This window comes from Oncorhynchus masou, chromosome 11 (assembly GCF_036934945.1).
Source record: "Oncorhynchus masou masou isolate Uvic2021 chromosome 11, UVic_Omas_1.1, whole genome shotgun sequence".
Taxonomy (NCBI): domain Eukaryota; kingdom Metazoa; phylum Chordata; class Actinopteri; order Salmoniformes; family Salmonidae; genus Oncorhynchus; species Oncorhynchus masou.
The window spans coordinates 50,677,891-50,698,740 of NC_088222.1; the positions used below are offsets into that span (position 1 = coordinate 50,677,891).

At 42.9% G+C, this 20,850-nt stretch overlaps 1 protein-coding gene across 2 annotated transcripts in view; it reads right to left on the reverse strand.

Annotated features, from left to right (window-relative positions):
- The window catches only part of LOC135548803 (rho GTPase-activating protein 26-like), a 128,215-nt gene extending 107,576 nt beyond the window's left edge, over positions 1-20,639 (reverse strand). For both annotated transcript variants that reach the window (XM_064978738.1, XM_064978737.1), the window contains exon 1: positions 20,050-20,639. In XM_064978738.1, coding sequence (XP_064834810.1) covers positions 20,050-20,203 — 154 coding nt within the window. In that variant the 5' untranslated portion in view covers positions 20,204-20,639. The remainder of the gene's footprint in view (positions 1-20,049) is intronic.
- Positions 20,640-20,850: the final 211 nt, after the last annotated feature.

The window sequence follows — 20,850 nt, forward strand, 5'->3', positions numbered from 1 at the left end:
GGAGAGATGGACCAAGGCGCAGTGTGCTCTGAGTTCCACATCTTTATTTTAGTGAAACTTACAAAACAAAAGGAAACCGGGAACCGTAACATCAACGGTGCTACATGCACTAACTCAAAACAAGATCCCACAAAACACAGAAGGGAAATGGCTGCCTAAATATGATCCCCAATCAGAGACAACGATAAACAGCTGCCTCTGATTGGGAACCATACCAGGCCAACATAGATATAAAACAACCTAGATTACCCACCCTAGTCACACCCCGACCTAACCAAAATAGAGAATAAAAAGGCTCTCTATGGTCAGGGCTTGACAGAGCTTTCGGTCAGTTGACCTTCATCAAAGCATATCTCCACCAACAATAGTGGGAAACCACTTGACTTTACACAATCTTCCCTACTGTTATACCAAGATTGTTACAACAAGAAAGTCTATAAGACATCTAACTTCTTGGGTTATTCAATTGCCTATATTTAGGTTGGATGTCCTTTATCTAGATAAAGGACGTCTCTATAAGACACTAACCCAATCACATCATCAAAGTGGTCACTGTTTTCTCCTGGAGCAAAAAAAACACATTTATATCCATGCCTGGAGATACATCTCACACAGCAATCTAGATGAACCCTCTTTGACCTCAGCCTCATATTACAAGTCCACAACTTATAACGTTGCAGAGCCTTCGCTGCTTCAACATGACCTGCTGTCGTGTAACAGTATCGCTGGCCTAATTAAAAACAGGGTGATGACACAGTCAATGATAAAGGGGATATTCTAATGGTTAAAGAAACCAGCAGTCACACACACAGGGATTAGCATAGCCCGGTCCCAGACCTGTATGTGCTTTAGCCAACATATGCTACATGGGGCGGCAGGTAGCCTAGTGGTTAGAGCTTTGGGCCAGTAACCGAAAGGTTACTGGATTGAATCCCCGAGCTGACAAGGTCAAAAATATGTCTGCCCCCGAACAAGGCAGTTAACCCACTGTTGCCTGCTAGGCTGTCATTGTAAATAAGAATTTGTTCTTAACTGACTTGCCTAGTTAAATAAAGATTACATAAAACAATCACAGCCATAGCCAGAGGAGATGGCTTAGGATAAAGCACATACTAGGCTACAGATCTGATCTGGGCCCAGGCCGGTTGATGAAGGGACCATTAGAAGGTGATCTGTGTCGTGACGGAGTGAGAGATTAAAGGTTTATCATGGCGGTTAGAGAGGAGATGTTCAGGATCAGTCAGTCTACCATGTAGGACAGCCTCTAACCTACTCACCCCACTGTCATCCCCCTCTCTCCATCCAACAGCCCCTAGTCCATGCTAGGCTCCCGTTAGCCCCCCCACCCAGATTACCAACTAAGCCTGAATTTGAACAATACCTAGGCCTGCCTGCACCTCCCCACTTCACCCCAGCAGAGAGTGGGCGGCCCGGGGATTAAATATTGTTAGCGGGGGTTATTTTTGGAGTTGGCTGGAGGAAACGTCCGGAAGCTCACACACACAGTCACTCACACACTCTCTCGCTCTCTAGCTGTCAGTGTTTTGTGTTTGTTCGAGTTGACCCAGGCAGTGCCAGAGACGGCTCTTCCTCTCCAGAACCGATGTGGTGCGCAAACCCCCACACACACACTCACACACACTCACTCACACACAGGGAGAGAAAATAACCCCAGCATGACCTGCAGCAGCGCTGAGGAAGACAGATAAATCTGGTAATTCATCAAAGGCTGTGAAGGAGGGGAGGGAGGGTGGAAACCTGGAAGGTGGTCGTGTGGAAGACTGCAGAAAGGGAGTAGGGTGGAAGATGGTAGGGTCGATGAAGTGTTACGGTGGATGCCTGTGGGGAGGAAGGATGGAAGGTTGTGGGGTGTTGGTGGGAAGCCATATGCCATCTCCATAGGTTACTCTGACAGTGAGTCTCTGACAAAAAAGAGTGAGCTGAGCAATGCCGCTGAAACAACTGCAACAGTGGGTATGAAGATAAGCGATATGTGCTGCAGTTATACTCCTCTCACCAGATGGAGTCAAGTTAACATGACATTATGGTCATGGCTATCATATTACCAGACAGGGATCTTACTTCCCACTGGCAGTACCAGTCAAAGACTGGACACACCTACTCATTCAAGGGTTTTTCTTTATTTGTACTATTTTCTACATTGTAAAAATAATAGTGAAGACATCACAACTATGAAATACGACATATTGAATCATGTACTAACCAAAGAAGTGTTAAACAAATCAAAAGTGTTAAACAAATTATGTTTCAGATTCTTCAAATTAGCCACCCATTGCCTTGATGACAGCTTTGCACACACTTGGCATTCTCTCAACCAGCTTCATGCTTTTCCAACAGTCTTGAAGGAGTTCCCATATATGCTGAGCACTTGTTGGCTGCTTTTCCTTCACTCTGCTGTACAACTCATCCCAAGCCATCTCAATTAGGTTGAGGTCGGTTGATTGATGCAGCACTCTATCACTCTCCTTGGTCAAATAGCTGCAGAATGCTGTGGTAGCCATGCTGGTTAAGTGTGCCTTGAATTCTAAATAAATCACAGACAGTGCCACCAGCAAAGCACCCCCACATCATCACACCTCCTCCTCCATGCTTCCAGGAGGGAACCATACATGCAGAGATCATCCATTCACCTACTCTGCGTCTCAAAAAAACACGATGGCTGGAACCAAAAATCTCAAATTTGGGCTCATCAGACTAAAGGACAGACTTCCAATGGTCTAAGTCTCTTCTTCTTATTGGTGTCCTTTAGTAGTGGTTTCTTTGCAGCAATTCAACCATGGCCTGATTCACACAGTCTCCTCTGAACAGTTGATGTTGTGCTGTGTCTGTTACTTGAACTCTGTGAAGCATTTATTTGGGCTGTAATTTCTGAGGCTGGTATCTCTAATGAACGTATCCTCTGCAGCAGAGATATCTCTGGGTCTTCCTTTCCTGTGGCGGTCCTCATAAGAGACAGTTTCATTACAGCGCATGAAGGTTTTTGCGACTGCACTTGAAGAAACTTTCAAAGTTCTTCAAATGTTCCGCATTGACTTACCTTTGTGTCTTCAAGTAATGATGGACTGTCGTTTCTCTTTGATTATTTGAGTAGGTCTTGCCATAATATGGCCTTTGTCTGTTACCAAATAGGGTTATCTTCTGTATACCAGCCCTACCTTGTCACAACACAACTGATTGGCTCAAACGCATTAAGAAATTCCACAAATACATTTTTAACAAGGCACACCTGTGAATTTAAATGCATTCCAAGCTGGTTGAAAGAATGCCAAGAGTGTGCAAGCCTGTCATCAAGGAAAAGAGTAGCTACTTTGAAGAATCTCAAATATAAAATATATTTTGATATGTTTAACACTTTTTTGGTGACTACATGATTCCATATGTGTTATTTCATAGTTTTGATGTTATCACTATTACAATGTAGAAAATAGTAAAAATAAAGAAAAACCCTGGAATGAGTAGGTGTGTCCAAACTTTTGACTAGTACTGTACTACAGATGTCCCTCTATTGTTCCAGATAGTGTATGTGCCTGGTGGTGACACTCAGACAATATGGGTGTGGCTATATCTGAAAGGTCAAGCAACCCACCCATCAATCTGTCCCACCCATCGAACTGCTGATAGTGCTGATAGTAGGTACAGTTGAAGTCGGAAGTTTACATACACTTAGGTGGGAGTCATTAAAACTCGTTTTTCAACCACTCCACAAATTTCTTGTTAACAAACTATAGTTTTGGCAAGTCGGTTAGGACATCTACTTTGTGCATGACGCAAGTCATTTTTCTAACAATTGTTTACAGACAGATTATTTCACTTCTAAATCACTGTATCACAATTCCAATGGGTCAGAAGTTTACATACACTAAGTTGACTGTGCCTTTAAACCACTTGGAAAATTCCAGAAATTATGTCATGGCTTTAGAAGCTTCTGATAGGCTAATTGACATAATTTGAGTCAATTGGTGGTGTACCTGTGGATGTATTTCAAGGCCTACCTTCAAACTCAGTGGCTCTTTGCTTGACATCATGGGAAAATCAAAAGAAATCAGCCAAGACCTCAAAAAAAAAATTATAGACCTCCACAAGTCTGGTTCATCCTTGGGAGCAATTTCCAAATACCTGAAGGAACCACGTTCATCTTTACAAACAATAGTATGCAAGTATAAACACCATGGGACCATGCAGCCATCATACCGCTCAAGGAGGATACGCGTTCTGTCTCCTAGAGATGAATGGTGCGAAAAGAGCACATCAATCCCAGAACAACAGCAAATGACCTTGTGAAGATGCTGGAGGAAACAGGTACAAAAGTATCTATAGCCACAGTAAAACAAGTCCTATATCGACATAACCTGAAAGGCCGCTGAGCAAGGAAGAAGCCACTGCTCCAAAACCACCATAAAAAAGCCAGACTACGGTTTGCAACTGCACATGGGGACAAAGATCGTACTTTTTGGAGAAATGTCCACTGGTCTGATGAAACAAAAATAGAACTGTTTGGCCATAATGACCATCGTTATGTTTGGAGGAAAAAGGGAGAGGCTTGCAAGCTGAAGAACACCATCCCAACCGTGAAGAACAGGGGTGGCAGCATCATGTTGTGGGGGTGCTTTGCTGCAGGAGAGACTGGTGCACTTCACAAAATAGATAGCATCATGAGGTAGGAAAATTATGTGGATATATTGAAGCAACATCTCAAGACTTCAGTCAAGTTAAAGATTGGTCACAAATGGGTCTTCTGAATGGACAATGACCCCAAGCATACTTCCAAAGTTGTGGCAAAACAGCTTAAGGACAACAAAGTCAAGGTATTGGAGTGGCCATCACAAAGCCCTGACCTCAATCCTATAGAAATTCTGTGGGCAGAACTGAAAAAGTGTGTGCGAGCAAGGAGGCCTACAAACCTGACTCAGTTACACCAGCTCTGTCAGGAGGAATGGGCCAAAATTCCCCCAATTTATTGTGGGAAGCTTGTGGCAGGCTACCTGAAATGTTTGACCCAAGTTAAACAATTTAAAGGCAATGCTACCAAATACTAATTGAGTGTATGTAAACTTCTGACCCACTGGGAATGTGATGAAAGAAATAAAAGCTGAAATAAATCACTCTCTACTATTATTCTGACATTTCATATTCTTAAAATAAAGTAGTGATCCTAACTGACCTAAGACAGGGACTTTTTACTAGGATTAAATGTCAGGCAATTGTGAAAAACTGAGTTTAATTGTATTTGGCTGAGGTGTAGGTAAACTGTAACTAGCAGCAACAGGCGGGACACCCTTGTTGACAGGGTGAGAGTAGAAACAGAGACAGAGAGAGGGAGGCCACATAGCAGCTGAACCTCTGCAACCCAACCCAGTTAAGGCCACTGATTAATTATTCAGCATTCGCCTTCTGAATGGTGCAGCGGTCATTGCTTGAGGCATCACTACAGTTCGTGGTTCGATCCCGGGCTGTATCGAAGCTGGCCATGACCAGGAGACCCATGAGGCGGTGCACAATTGGCCAAGCGTCATACGGGTTAGGGGAGGGTTTGGCCGGCTGGGATCCCCTTGTCCCATCACGATCTAGCGACTCCTTGTGGCGGCCAGGCAAATGCAAGCTGACTTTGGTCGCCAGCGGGAAAGGTGTTTCCTCCGACACATTGGTGCGGCTGGCTTCCAGGAAAGCAGTGCGGCTTGGTGGGGTACGGTGTTTCGGGGGACACGTGGCTCTCGACCTTCGCCTCTCCCGAGTCCGCACGGGAGTTGCAGCGATGGGACGAGACTGTAACTACCAATTGGATATCACGAAATTAGGGAGAAAAAGGGGTAGAAAATACAATAAATAAAATAAAATATTCAACGTCACCACCACTTCTCCCTTCAGCCACTTTAGAGTCACCAACCACTCTCACAATACCTTAGCATGTTCAGTAGAGCTCTGGGTGTAGCTGAGGGAACTATCTGACCAAGCTGTGCGCTTTCTAAGTCATCCCAACATACAGTTTCTATAGTTATGAAACTAAAGAGGTATTTAGGGGACGGTAAGAGTTATTTATTAGTGGAGTGTAAACCAAACCATGGCGTGAGCGTGCAGAATTGTGTGTTCGGCGAAGAATGCACTTATTAGCAGGGGGAAAGAGTAAGAGTGCACTGGGGACAGGGAACGTCTGGCTCCATATTACCACAGCACTGCTCCTGCCTCTGTGTGGTAAAAAGAACACACATTCCAGTAGTAACGATTAAAAGGCTTGTTCCTGGATCACAATTATTACAGTATTCATGGCTACTGGCTCTTAGATAGAACATCAATTAAAAAAAACAGGCAAGCTTCAGGAGGTTATAGAAAGAGGGGAACCTCAATTTCCTCACATTCAAGACTTGGAACACAAGATGAGAGACAGACAGAGAGACAGAGAGAGAGAAAAAGAGAAAACCATAAGCTGGCCTGCCATGACACCAAACCTTGGGGTCTGTCATCTCTCTCTCTTTCTCTGGGTGGAGTGGAACACTGTCTTGCTGTCTCTCTGCCTTCCTCAGTCTTTCTTTTCTGCTCCCTCTCTCCGCCTTCTCCTATCCACCCCCTCTCTGGCCCTCATGGAGTGGACAGCAGCAGACATAAGCCTGTCTTCAGCAGACACAGAGCCCACTGACTGCAAGGGGTGAAAAGGCCTGCCTACACAATGACCACCATTCATACAGGGGGAGAGGTGGGAGAGGGGAAATCACACAGACCAAAGGCCGCTGCCACCAGCCTTGTTTTGGGAGGAGAGGATGGAGGAAGGGAGGGGGCAGTACACCTGTCCTCAGGCCTATCTTAATAGTTTTAGTTACTCAGCTCCGTGGTCCTGGAATTCTCTCCAGAGCATTTAAAAATGCGTTGGTGGAGTTTAAACACTTGACCGATATAAATATCATAGAAGAGTGTAATTGTCTTTAGGACAGCTGTTTTTTAGTCAAGATATTCATGTTTTTTTTACGTAATATGTAATTGTTGTACTTACATCTGTCTATTGTTTTGTTTAATGTTGTGTTAGTGTATGTAAGTCGTTTTGTCTGAAACTTTGTTACCCCTGCTGCTTTTGGTCCAGGTCTCTCTTGAAAAAGAGATGTTATCTCAATGAGAAAAAGCCTGTATAAATAAAGGTACAATAAAAAAGTTTAAAATATGGAGGGGAGCATAATGCAAGGCTATGTGATGATGATGATGATGAATGGCGAGAAATTGAGCCCAACTTCCTATACTAAACAGTGTTAGTTAGTTTTTGTTTTCTTGGTGGCAGACGAGTGGCAATTCCATGGTAGCAGAATGACGCTAAGATTCAGAAAAAAAAACATTGACTGCAAATTTAAACACAACGACTACTTTTAACAATTTCCACTCAACATTTTACAAAAAACACATTTACTCGAAGAACAGTGCCGATGTGAAGTTTGGTAACAGAATGACAGTAAAAATTGCCCTCAGTTTTTTTGATGTGCTGAACTTTTCCAAAACTTAAATATCTACTCCAAATTAAGGTTCTAAGATGTCTGCTGAAAGAATGGGATGTCAGCTATGATATGATATCTTGAGTAAAAAAAAAAAAAACGATTTTGCTTATTGTATGTGAAGTGGATTAACACCCGGTAACAGAATGAAGGTAACAGAATGATCTGTACCATACAGAAATTAGCAAGTGACCCAACAGTGGTTTGTGAATAATATGATTTCACATTGTAGCCAATTCAGTTGCAGTCATTCTGTTACAGATTTTTCTGGTCATTCTGTTACCTATTTGGTTACCTATTTGGTAACAGAATGGCACATTTTTTATCACTTAATAAATCATAAACCAAATTGTTATCAGTAAAAACTATTTGGAATGTCTTCCTTTACTTGTTAGTTATGTGAACTTTCATTTGCCTCCCTCCTCATGAGGTAGAGAAATTAGAAAATATCTTTAAGATACTGTATGTGGGTTTTTGGTAACGGAATTACAAGGCACAAGGCAATGTTTCTTAAACATATTAAAGGCAAATAATTTATCAAAAACTAAATATAAGTAAGTATTGATATTAGTTGGCAGGGGTTTTTACTTCAATATTATTGTGTTTTGATGTATTTCTAATACCTTTTGACGGTCCAATAAAGCCGTTTTTATCTCAATATTAAATCATTTCTGGGTAACAATGAAGTACCTTACTGTGATTATTTTCAATTAAAATTGTCAAAAATTATCAAAAATAGCATCTTAGCGAGGAGCAAATTCTCAAGCAAGAATTCTGCTAGGGCTGCCTGGAAGTGGTCTGAGTGGGGAGGGAAAACTGAAAACTAGCTGTTATTGATGGAGAGGTTTGGAACTCGCTTTCTTATTGGTTTATTAACCAATGTCCCACCTGGTGATGTCACCAGGCAGGCCAAAACTCCATTCCACCAAAACAGGCTGACATTTCAGGTGGTCTTTTCAATCAGCTCTAACATTAACATGGCATTATCATAATTTGTCCAACAATGGATGGCGCAAAATACAGGGAAATTCTTGAGGAAACCTGTTTCAGTCTTCCAGAGATTTGAGACTGGGACAGAGGTTCACCTTTCAGCAGGACAATCACCCTAAGCATACTGTTAAAGCAACACTCAAGTGGTTTAAGGGAAAACATTTAAATGTCTTGGAATGGCCTAGTCAAAGCCCAGACCGCAATCCAATTGAGAATCTGTGGTATGACTTAAATATTGCTGCACACCAGCGGAACCCATCCAACTTGAAGCAGCAGGAGCAGTTTTGCATGGAAGAATGGGCAAAAATCCCAGTGGCTAGATGTGCTAAGCTTATAGAGACATACCCCTAGAGACTTGCAGCTGTAATTGCTGCAAAAGGTGGCTCTACAAAGTATTGACTTTGGGGGGGGTTGAATAGTTATGCACAATCAAGTTTTCTGTTTTTTTTGTTGTCTTATTTCTTGTTTGTTTCACAATAAAAAACATGTTGTATCTTCAAAGTGGTATGCATGTTGTGTAAATCTAATGATACAACCCCCCCCACCCCCACCCACCCAATTTTTTTTTTAATTCCAGGTTGTAAGGCAACAAAATAGGGAAAGAAATGCCAAGGGGGGTGAATACTTTCGCAAGCCACTGTAATTGTTCATTATGAAGCTTACATGGTGTTTGTTTACAAGCACACAACGACAAGTGACCGGAGCCTTGTGAGTGTGTTGTGCAGCACTGTTGTGCAGCATGCGCCAGGTGATCTAGGTACAGTATGGAATTCACCACTAAATGTTTGCCAGCTAGATATCTTATAACTGTTAAGTTAACTATCTAAAATGTGCTAAATGCTCTGCAGTTGTGCATTTGGTTTGCTAATTTAATAGCTACCTAGCTAAGTGGATCTCTTCTTCCAAAATCAAGGTTCGCTTGGTAACAGCAGAGAATTCCCTAATGAATCAAGAGCCTAGCTGTCTAATATATGTTTTGTGCATGCAGCAAACTGTGAGTAGCATTTTGTTACTTGTATAACTTTATGAGCTGAGATGTCTGTCCTGCAAATCCTTTAGTTCAGAGACCGTATAAAATGTTGGCAATGCGCCCGTTTAGCATTTAGCTAGCCAGCTAGAACAGCCAGTATTACCGACACGGAATATAAGACATGAACAAAATGCATCAGTGACTTGTGTTTTAATGCAACTTTCTGAAATGGCACAGGAATGCCCCTGTCTGTGTGTATGAGTGCGGTGCTTGCTTATGTCTATAATTTGTGTAGCCGTTAGCGATAATGCAAATGATCACTTTCTTTTGATGGAGATGGAAAGCCTTTCCTAAAAACCTTCTCAATTAAATTGTGACTACAAAGCAGCCTACCTAGCAGAATAATATGAAGATTATTTTCATCAAACCAAGTGGCAATTTGTTTTGCAAGCTCTGCAATCACATGAGCGCTACAGCAACGCCACTAAAAGGGATTCTTCGTGATTTTGACAATGATGCCCTTTATCTACTTCCACAGAGTTAGATGAATGGTAAAATGGCCTCATTGCCAAAATGCCAAGGAATCCCTTGAACCAAACAATGGTCTCTTCCTGATGTGCACTTGCATTAAAGGGTTGTTACCCCAATATTGAAATGTCTTCCATTTTTGCCAGACCTAAAAAATTGTCTATTGATGTGGTTTAAACATTGTTCTGGACTTAGAACATTCCATTTGGTTGTTTAACTGTTAACAAAGTGTGATTTTGAGAGCGAAAACCTGAAAAAAACAGAAACCTGGTAAAACAACTAAGAAAATGGAATTTTGGGAAAAAAAAATAAACAAAATCAGGCAAAATAAATTTGAATGTATTTTATAGGCCCTACGCCATGTCATACCTCAGAGCAACTCCTACAATAAACATCCCTGAGACAGCCAGAGGTAGAACAGCCTGATGATGACTATACAGTAGGCTGTGTGTGTGTGTGTGTGTGTGTGTGTGTGTGTGTGTGTGTGTGTGTGTGTGTGTGTGTGTGTGTGTGTGTGTGTGTGTGTGTGTGTGTGTGTGTGTGTGTGTGTGTGTGTGTGTGCGTGTGCGCATGCGTGTGTGGTGACAGAGAGCCAGAGGTAGGGCAGCCTGATCACCATACATACAGTAGATTAGCTGGAACAGTGAAATAACAAGGGTAGTTGCCAATTCAATTCATTAGTCTATTATAAGGTTGTAACAACCATTTTGGTTGGCTCTAAACGTCAAAACAACAATTGCAATGCCTTTAAAGTGGCTAAACCAAGTATACTTTACTGCTACCTATTCAGATTGAACCATGTGTTCTGTTTCAGATCTTAACCTTGTTCCTTCTTTATGACCACACATTATCCATCAGATAACCTCCAGGAGATTGTAAACAGGCCTTCCTCCTTCAGAACTTTCCTGTTCCTGACCTGCACTGTTCTATTCCCCCAGTCTTTTATGATGTTTCAACAGAAAAAGAATGTTGGAAGTCAGCAGATCCAATCAATGTGTATCAAATCACAAGGTGCAGAAACACCCAAATGACACAAAGCACAGCTTATGTTATGGAGAGTCCCCTGAATGACCTTTGCCTACTCTTGGTGTCACAACAACTGGACGCAACACAGTAGATCTATACTGAACAAAAATATAAACACAACATTTATAGTGTTGGTCACATGTTTCAAGATCCCAGAAATGTTCCATATGTATAATTTTTGCTGTAAGCTACGGACAACGAACACAATTGCATTTTATCAATGGCAATTGGAATGCACAGAGATACAGGGACAAGATACTGAGGCCCATTGTCATACCATTCATAATAATGCCGTCCTCATGTCGCAAGGATCCGTACACAATTCCTGGAAACTGAAAATGTCCCAGTTCTTCCATGGCCTACATACTCACCAGACATGTTACACATTGAGCATGTTTGGGATGCTCTGGATCGACGTGCATGACAGCGACGGACCAGTCGCTGCATCAGATGGGCCATTCCCGCTGTGTCCCTCAATGGTCAATTATTCTGTCACGTTGGTACGAATGGATTCGGGAGACAGGCGCAGGAATGCGTAATAGGAGTTTTTATTAAGCCCCAAATTACGGAGTGCCGTGTAAAGGCACGGGGACGAAGACTAAACAAACACGTAACAAAAACACAGGGTTGAAACCCAAACAAAAGAGCAAGGAGTACCTCGAATAAATAAACCTAGCGCATAATGACTATCACACGAGACAAGACCCATAATCATCTGCGCAATCCACAAGGGCACGAAAGGCCAAAACTGTCACGTTTGCTGCCGCTCCCCCCCCACACACTGGCGATTGAGCGTGCCAGGCTGCCCTGCATCACGCACTCCTGTCATTCATTACGCACACCTGCCTTACCTCGTCAAGCACATCAGTGATATTGAACTCACCTGGACTCACTCATCACCTGATATTACCTATCCTATATTTGTCAGTTCCCCAGCTCTGTTCCCCACTTCTACATTGATTGTTTTTTGTCTTTGTTTTCTTGTATGCTGACGCTGTCCCTGTCTTGTTCCTTGTCCGTTCTTTATTAAATGTTTTACTCCCCGTACCTAATTTGTCTCTCCAGCTTTAACTCATGTGACAAAAACACACAGCACAGGCACTGACATGCACCAACGGACATTATAACAATAATCGACAGCACCATGGTGAACAAACGGCACATATATACAAATACAATCAGTGGGAATAGGGGCCAGGTGTGCGCAATGAAAGTTCCAGAGGGATCCGTGACAACACACACTTGTGTCTTTCTCTATTGATCCAGTAAGGGTTCCATTTTTCAAAGCAGACTTACTGTAAGAGGCCATAATGCTGAAGGAGGACTAGAACCAGGATAGTGGGTAGCTAGGGCGAGAATGATTCAGTGTAGCCAATGTCTACAGTTTAAGTCAGAAGTTTACATACACCTTAGCTAAATACATTTGAACTACATTTAAGTTTTTCACAATTCCTGAAATGTAATCCTTGTAAAAAAGTCCCTGTTTTAGGTCAGTTAGGATCACCACTTCATAATAAGAATGTTAAATGTCAGACTAATAGTAGAGAGAATGATTTATTTCAGCTTTTATTTCTTTCATCACATTCCCAGTGGGTAAGAAGTGTACATACACTGAATTCATATTTGGTAGCATTGTCTTTAAATTGTTAAACTTGGGTCAAACGATTCGGGTAGCCTTCCTCAAGCTTCCCACAATAAGTTGGGTGAATTTTGGCCCATTCCTCCTGACAGAGCCGGTGTAACTGAGTCAGGTTTGTAGGCCTCCTTGCACACACTTTTTCAGTTCTGCCCACAGATTTTCTATAGGATTGAGGTCAGGGCTTTGTGATGGCCACTCTAAAACCTTGACTTTGTTGTCCTTAAGCAATTTTGCCACGACTGTGGAACTATTCTTGGGGCCATTGTCAATTTGGAAGACCCATTTGCAACCAAGCTTTAACTTCCTGACTGATGTCTTGAGATGTTGCTTCAATGTATGTAATCGTCCGACTTCAACTGTATGTGTGTGTTTGTGTGAAGAAACTATGTGAAGAATCCACACAGCTCTGTATGTAACTAAAGGCCATTAGAAATGGCCTATTTCAAGAGTGGGAGCCCTGAAAATAAACTCCACGTCGTATGTGTAAATCCCACTTCCTCTTTCCCGGTTAGGAGGCCAGCTCAGAAACCATAGCCTCTGTGCATACTTTCGCCAGATGGAAAATGTTCATGTTTCTAAAAAGGACCAAACAGGCCTTAAAATGGTTTTCAATTCCCCTTTTCTTTTGCCTTTCATCCTCTCTCTTTCGCTCTCTTCATATGTCCTCTTTAAGTGTATCCCCTACTGACATTGCCATTGGGTCATCAATAGTGCCTCCAGCACTTCTGCTCTCCTGCACATAGAGAGAGGCCAGCTACGCTTCATTCACAACATTTATGTGAAGGCCGCTTGGAAGAAGTCCACCTGAACAAAACAAAATAGGCCTGAATTCATGGCAGGAGGTTTGCAGGGCAGGTTAATGGTTTACAATTTCTGTAACACTACCCTGTAGAAAAATTAACAGCAAGCGGAATGTGGTGGAAAAAACAACCAACATGTGCCAACATTTATATATATATAGCCTATAGAGAGAATTAGACTGGTGCATACCATGGAAATACGTTTCACGTCTTTGTGAGTGGAAACACATGACGGAATATGCCTGAACACAAACTGCTGAGTGGCTGAATGACTATGCAATTATGAAGCATGTAACTAAATGAAGCTTCTAAAGTTCAAATATTTACCAACTCTGTGTCCACCTGGATTGTGTTAGCTCATCTTGGTAGAAAGCCAAAACAACCCAAACACATGATTGGACCGTCTGAGCATACGTGATAAGTGCAGCTCTGCCACTGTAGGTTCAGGGCTCAGAGAAGCATCCCTGACAAAGAAATGGCAATAATAGACAGAGCTGTATGGTGTGGGTGCCCTAATTTCCCCGCCTTTACGTCATTGCTTAAGGAATTACAGCCCATGCCAACCCCCACCGCCCCCATTTCTCTCCCTATCTCACACACACGCACACACTTGCGCTCACATACGTGCACGCACATATTTCTTGTCCTTTGTTCCCATTTGATGCATTCAGTAGAATGCCCTGAGACGCAATGACACCCCCCACTCCTCACGACACCCCCCACTACTCACGACACCCCCCCACTCCTCACTACACCCCCCTACTCCTCATTACACCCCCTCACAACACCCCCCACTCCTCACTACACCCCCCTACTCCTCATTACACCCCCTCACAACACCCCCCACCCCCTCACTACACCCCCCCACTCCTCACAACACCCCTCACTCCTCATGACACCTCCCCACTCCTCATGACACCCCCCCCCTCCCTCATGACACCACCCACACCTCTCTACTTCCCGCAGGCAGACTGGGATAATGTGACTCTGTTCTGAAAGGCAAGAGCCCCCCACTCACACACGCACACGCACACGTACACACACACCTCTGAAAGGGCCTACAGAGAAAGAGACTCCCTGGGCCAGTAGTGTGTGTATATTAGTCACAGTCACATTGTGTGGCTGCATTGGGTTCATCCATCACCACAGTAGAGAGATAGTAATTTACCAGCTCTATCATCACCACTCATAAAGCACACTGGGGGACCTCCAAGCAGAGTGCTCTTGAGGTAGGCCTAACTTCTGTCCTGGGGATTCTCACTCTGCTTCTCAGAGGGTTGGAGATGCTTCTACAGGGGAACATAGTGGAGTAGACTGTTTAGAGCCTCTGTTTATAGGGGCCTGTTTCTATAGCTGAACCTGGATGTTTAACGGCTACGTGAAAGAATGCAGGAACCATTTCACTTTCTCTTAGCTGCATTCACTTCACAACAGCGTCAACTAAACAAACACTGGCACCCTATCCCCTATTACAGTGCACTACTTTTGACCAGGTCCCATAGGACCTGTAGTGCACTACATAGGGAATAGGGTTCCATTAGGAACCAAGCGTAAGTACGTCCTTGTGGGACAGAGTGTGTAGGTGAGAAAGGTAACACCTACCTAACTATGTAACTACAATAACTCTGTAAGTACAATATCCTAAAAATGTATCATTTGGTCATCTGATCCTAATAATACCAGTCGTCGACAGTGTGAGAGGACATCATCTTATGTAAGGTGGAAAAATATAAAGAGTTAACTATGAGAAACAGCCTGCTGAGTTTCTGAGGGGGGAAACTCGGGCATACTCCCTAATTCTCCATTTGGTGTCATTTCATCAACCCACTGTAGGACAGAATACATTTAAACTCATGTTTCATGGGCCTTGGATTCACACTCCGAAAGACTCCTTCAGAAGACAGTCCATAAAAACCAGCAACAGGAGACATTCATATCACCTCTCCTCGCTGAAATGCTGTGTCTGCTGTTAAATGATTTAAACCGTGTGGAAATCGATATATGCTTCTCAGTCATCGCCATGTAAAAATACTCAAGGGGCTGAAGCATTTTTCACCTCAGAAAACCCCTGTGACAACGTTGCCATTCTAGACGATGATGACCTCACACTAAAATTGCAAAGCCTGTGTGTTCGAGCTATGTTATTGTGACAGTGACATACCGCAGTAGGTGAACCAATGGCAGGGGTTAAACTCCTTTTACACAAAGTAAACTCAAACAAAACCTGGTTTTCATTTTATCCCATTTACTCAAAACAGGCAACATTTAATGTCAAAATATGTAGCCTTCACATCCGCAGAACAGCGCCGGTAAACCCTAATTTGGTTTCATTTGAGTGATTCACGAAATGTCATGTTTAAGGTCAGGTTTAAGACGTTTCACCTGGATCCCTAATGACAGGTTGCCCTTTGCTTACAGAACATCCATCCTGCACCAGAGGCTGGCTGGTGTGGCTGGCTGGTTGTGGACTACAGCTGGTGTTGGTGCTCTGTGGAGTCTGTGACTGACTGTAGGCCTGGCCCACAGGAACCACACTCCAACCAACAGGATGGGGAGGCGGTAAATTACACTGATATTTCAGATGTGACAGGGGGTTGAATAGTGGCCTAAAGTCACTCCCCAGGTGTAACATATGGTTTACTTTCTCTTGTGGTGAGTAGTGACACGCATTTTAGAGGTAACAAACATGTTCTTGTTGTTGTACAATCACCGCTAGCAACCAGAACAAGGATTGACAAGTTGATTCTGGATTCAATTCTCACTAAAGTAGAGAGTATCAAAATAATGTGAAAACTGTAACATAGGCTTACATTATTCCCATGTAATATGCAATTAAAACACATTTTATATGGCCTGTGGTGTCTGCAGCTACACAACCAGCAGTAGCTACAATAGTTGACGATCCCTAACCCCAGTTCCCCTCTGACCTGGGACTAGGGTCAATACGGTTCATTCTGTATGATTTCTAGATGTCCCTGATAGACAAAAGCTGTCCAGACTGTGAATGTTAGCTGACAGTGGACTGTACAGAAGAGCGTGGAGTTTATTGGCCGGTTCAGAACATCTATCATGAGTTAGAGTGGAGTGGAAACTTTAGGTAATGTATAGTAGTGTGGTAACAGTGTGTTACTGTATGAGGCAAGAGTAGCTAAATGTAAAGACTAGCTCTTGTACTTCACACTAGCTGCCTGGTGACTTGTGAACATGGGACTTTTGTTTGAGGCTTGATACTGTAGATTGTTCCAAATCCCAACTCTGACCAGCAAGCACCTGTCAACTCACGCAGTGTTCTACTCCCCTCTATCTGAACCGATACTGACTGATGATGTTTAATGACTAAGTCCTTCATCTTACAACCGTATTCTGCAGGAAAAGATCAGGCGATAATGGAAATTACCATACACACTTTATATATGCACAATACACAGTGCATTTGGTAGGCCGTCATTGACTTGCCTAGTTAAATAAAGGTAAAATAAAATAAAACAAACACCCAATTCGGAAAGTATTCAGACCCATTGACTTTTTCCACATTTTGTTACCATACATCCGTATTCTAAAATGGATTTTAATAGTTTTTTCCCCCTCATCAATCTATACACAATTCCCCATAATGACAAAGCAAAAACAGATTTTTAGAAATTTTAACTAAAATATCTAATTTTTACAAGTATTTAGAGTCTTTACTCAGTACTTTGTTGAAGCACCTTTGGAAGAGGGCATCAAGTCTTCTTGGGTATGACTCTACAAGCTTGGCACGCCTGTATTTGGGGAGTTTCTCCCATTCTTATCTGCAGATCCTCTCTGTCAGGTTGGATGGGGAGCGTTGCCGCACAGCTATTTTCAGGTCTCTCCAGAGATGTTCGATCGGGTTCATGTCCAGGCTCTGGCTGGGCCACTCAAGGGCATTCAGAGCCTTGTCCAGAAGCCACTCCTGCGTTGTCTTGGCTGTGTGCTTACTAGAGGTCGACCTCTAGTAGAAGTTTTAGGTTGTAGTTATTATAGGAATTATAGGGCTATTTCCCTCTAAACCATTTGTATTTCATTAACCTTTGACTATTAGATGTTCTTATAGGCACTTTAGTATTGCCAGTGTAACAGTATAGCTTCCGTCCCTCTCCTCGCTCCTCCCTGGGCTCGAACCAGCAACACAACAACAACAGCCACCCTCGAAGCAGCGTTACCCATGCAGAGCAAGGGGAACAACTACTGGAAGGCTCAGAGCGAGTGACGTTTGAAACGCTATTAGCGCGCGCTAACTAGCTAGCCATTTCACTTCGGTTACACCAGCCTCATCTCAGGAGTTGATAGGCTTGAAGTCATAAACAGTGCAATGCTTGATGCACAACAAAGAGCTGCTGGCAAAAACGCACTAACGTGCTGTTTGAATGAATGTTTACGCGCCTGCTTCTGATACTTAGATACTTGTATGCTTCTATGCTCTGTCAGATTATATGCAACGCAGGACACGCTAGATAATATCTACTAATATCATCAACCATGTGTAGTTAACTAGTGATTATGATTGATTGTTTTTATAAGATAAGTTTAATACTAGCTAGCAATTTACCTTGGCTTACTGCATTCGTGTAACAGGCAGTCTCCTTGTGGAGTGCAACGAGAGAGAGGCAGGTCGTTAGAGCGTTGGACTAGTTAACTGTAAGGTTGCAAGATTGGACTCACACTCTCATCATTGCTCACGCGTGTCTGTGTGGACCGGCTCTAAAATAGAATGCGGTTCTATTTGTGATGCTTAATGCTCTGCAAGTCCCGCCTCTCCCATCTCCTCATTGGTTTTTAGGAGCATATACCCACGTGGGTGATTGAAAGATGAACTGAGGTCCACACTGAGTCGGTAGTGGTAATGCACCTTAAAGTTGGTTGCCAACTGCCATATAAGGTCCAAAGAAGAAGAAGAAACCTGAAAGAGGAGAGATTACTAGAAAACAAACCATTTTACCCTTTTATTTTTGGATTAATTGTCGGAGTAGAGGACCTTGTGCATTTCAGGTAAAATAACAAACCAATGTTTATATCCCTGGACAAATTAGCTAGCAACAGCAAGCTAGCTAGCTAAATTGCCATAAATGTTTGCTTATCGACCTGTCCCCAAATTAATATAATTGGTTGAGAGAGAGAGAGTTTTGATATTCCAACCTACGTGTCCTGATCGCGTCAGGTGTGGGTGGACAAAATCAAAATGAGCGTGATGGCGCACGCAGACAGGTCTGATCAGCATGTTAGGGTCGTTGTCCTGTTGGAAGGTGAACCTCCACCCCATCTGAGGTCCTGAGCACTCTGGAGCAGGTTTTCATCAAGAATCTCTCTGTACTTTGCTCCGTTCACCTTTCCCTCAATCCTAACTAGTTTTCCAGTCCCCGCCTCAGAAAAACATCCTCACAGCATGATGCTGATGCTGCCACCACCATGCGTCATCATAGGGATGGTGCCAGGTATCCTCCAGATGCGATGCTTGGCATTCAGGCCAAAGAGTTCAATCTTGGTTTCATCAGATCTGAGAATCTTGTTTCTCATGGTCTGAGAGTCATTTAGGTTCCTTTTGGCAAACTCCAAGAGGGCTGTCATGTGCCTTTTACTGAGGAGTGGCTTCCGTCTGACCACTCTACCATAAAGGCCTGATTGGTGGATTTCTGCAGAAATGGTTGTACTTCTGGAAGGTTCTACCATATCCATAGAGGAACTCTGGAGCTCTGTCAGAGTGACCATTGGGTTCTTGGTCACCTCCCTGACCAAGGCCCTTCTCCCCCAATTGCTCAGTTTGGCAGCCTGCTCTAGAAAGAGTCTTGGTGGTTCCAAACTTCTTCCATTTAAGAATGATGGAGGCCACTGTGCTCTTGGGGACCTTCATTGCTGCAGATATTTTTTGGTACCCTTCGCTATATCTGTGCCTCGACACAATCCTGTCTCAGAGCTCTACAGACAATTCCCTCAACCTCATGGTTTCGTTTCTGCTCTGACATGCACTGTCTACTGTGGGACCTTATATAGACAAGTGTGTCTTTCTAAATCATTTCCAATCATTTGAATTTAACACAGGTGGACTCCAATCAAGTTGTAGAAACATCTCAAGGATGATCAATGGAAGCAGGATGCACCTGAGCTCTATTTTGAGTCTCATATTAAAGGGTCTGAATACTTATGTAAATAAGGTATTTCTGATATTTTTAATACATTTGCAAACATTTCTAAAAACCTGATTTCACTTTCACTGATTTCACATTATGGAGTATTGTGTGTAGATCAATGAGGGAAAAAAGATTTAATCAATTTTGGAATAAGGCTGTAACAAAACAAAATGTGTAAAAAGTCAGGGGTTCTTTCTGAATGCACTGTATGCTACTTTAAATCTAAAATCCACTTTGCTGTTAGTGAAAATATTTTGGGTAAACTACGTAAGATCATTAGAGATTTAACACATCGGTCTCTAATACATTGGGCAATGTCTTCATTCATAATTGTTTGGTAATTTAGCCGAACACAGTAGCGCAGTCATCGTCACAATAAAGTGCTACATTGTTGCAACTGTGTTAATGTCATGTGTACACTCCCTTTCTCCCCTCACAAAGAGCAAATGGATTATCTTACTTTTCAGTGCTTGGATGAGCGCCTTGCCATCTTTGATCAGCTCTTTGATGAATTTATTGGTCTTGTCCAGTTCCAGTTCGTGAGACTTCAATCTGTCTCGGAACTGGGGACTGTCCAGATAGCAGTCACTAAACTCCAGAGCAGGCAGTCCCATGTTTCCTACCAGTCCACAGTATCCGAGGTCGGAGGATGAAGAAATCTTTGATTTATGATGTGCAATCCAATTATAAGAAGGTAGTAGAACACAGAGAGCAATATTCGGGTACCTGGCTACATTACATTACATTACACACCCAATAACCTTTCTGACAACATGCAGGCGGGCAAACGTGGATCTGGCTTCTTTTAGCCTAGGATCCAAACGACATCACCAAAAAACTGCACGCGAAAAACTGTGCTTGTCCGGGAGGGAAGTGCTGAAATAATATTCAGTTCTTGGCTGTCAAAAATCCCAGGTAAACCTTCTGTGCATTCCTCATGATAACATCATATTAGTGATGAAAAGGGGAAGTAAGTGAAACGACGAGACACGGTAATAGTTTCGGATTCTTCGACTGGGCGATTAAATTGCAGTCCTTTTCTCTCAAGCTTTGGCGTCCGTACCAACCTACCACGAAACAGATAATCTTATGATGGATGCGGCTGTAGACCAATAGTATTGCTGAGTTCCAAAACGGTCCGAGGAGGCAAGCCACACTACCAATGACTGCACTACATTTTGCAGGAGATGGGTGCGTAAAGAAAGGGCTGGCTGGTCAAGAACGCATCGAAGTCACTTCAGAAAGGGGAATTTATCTGGGG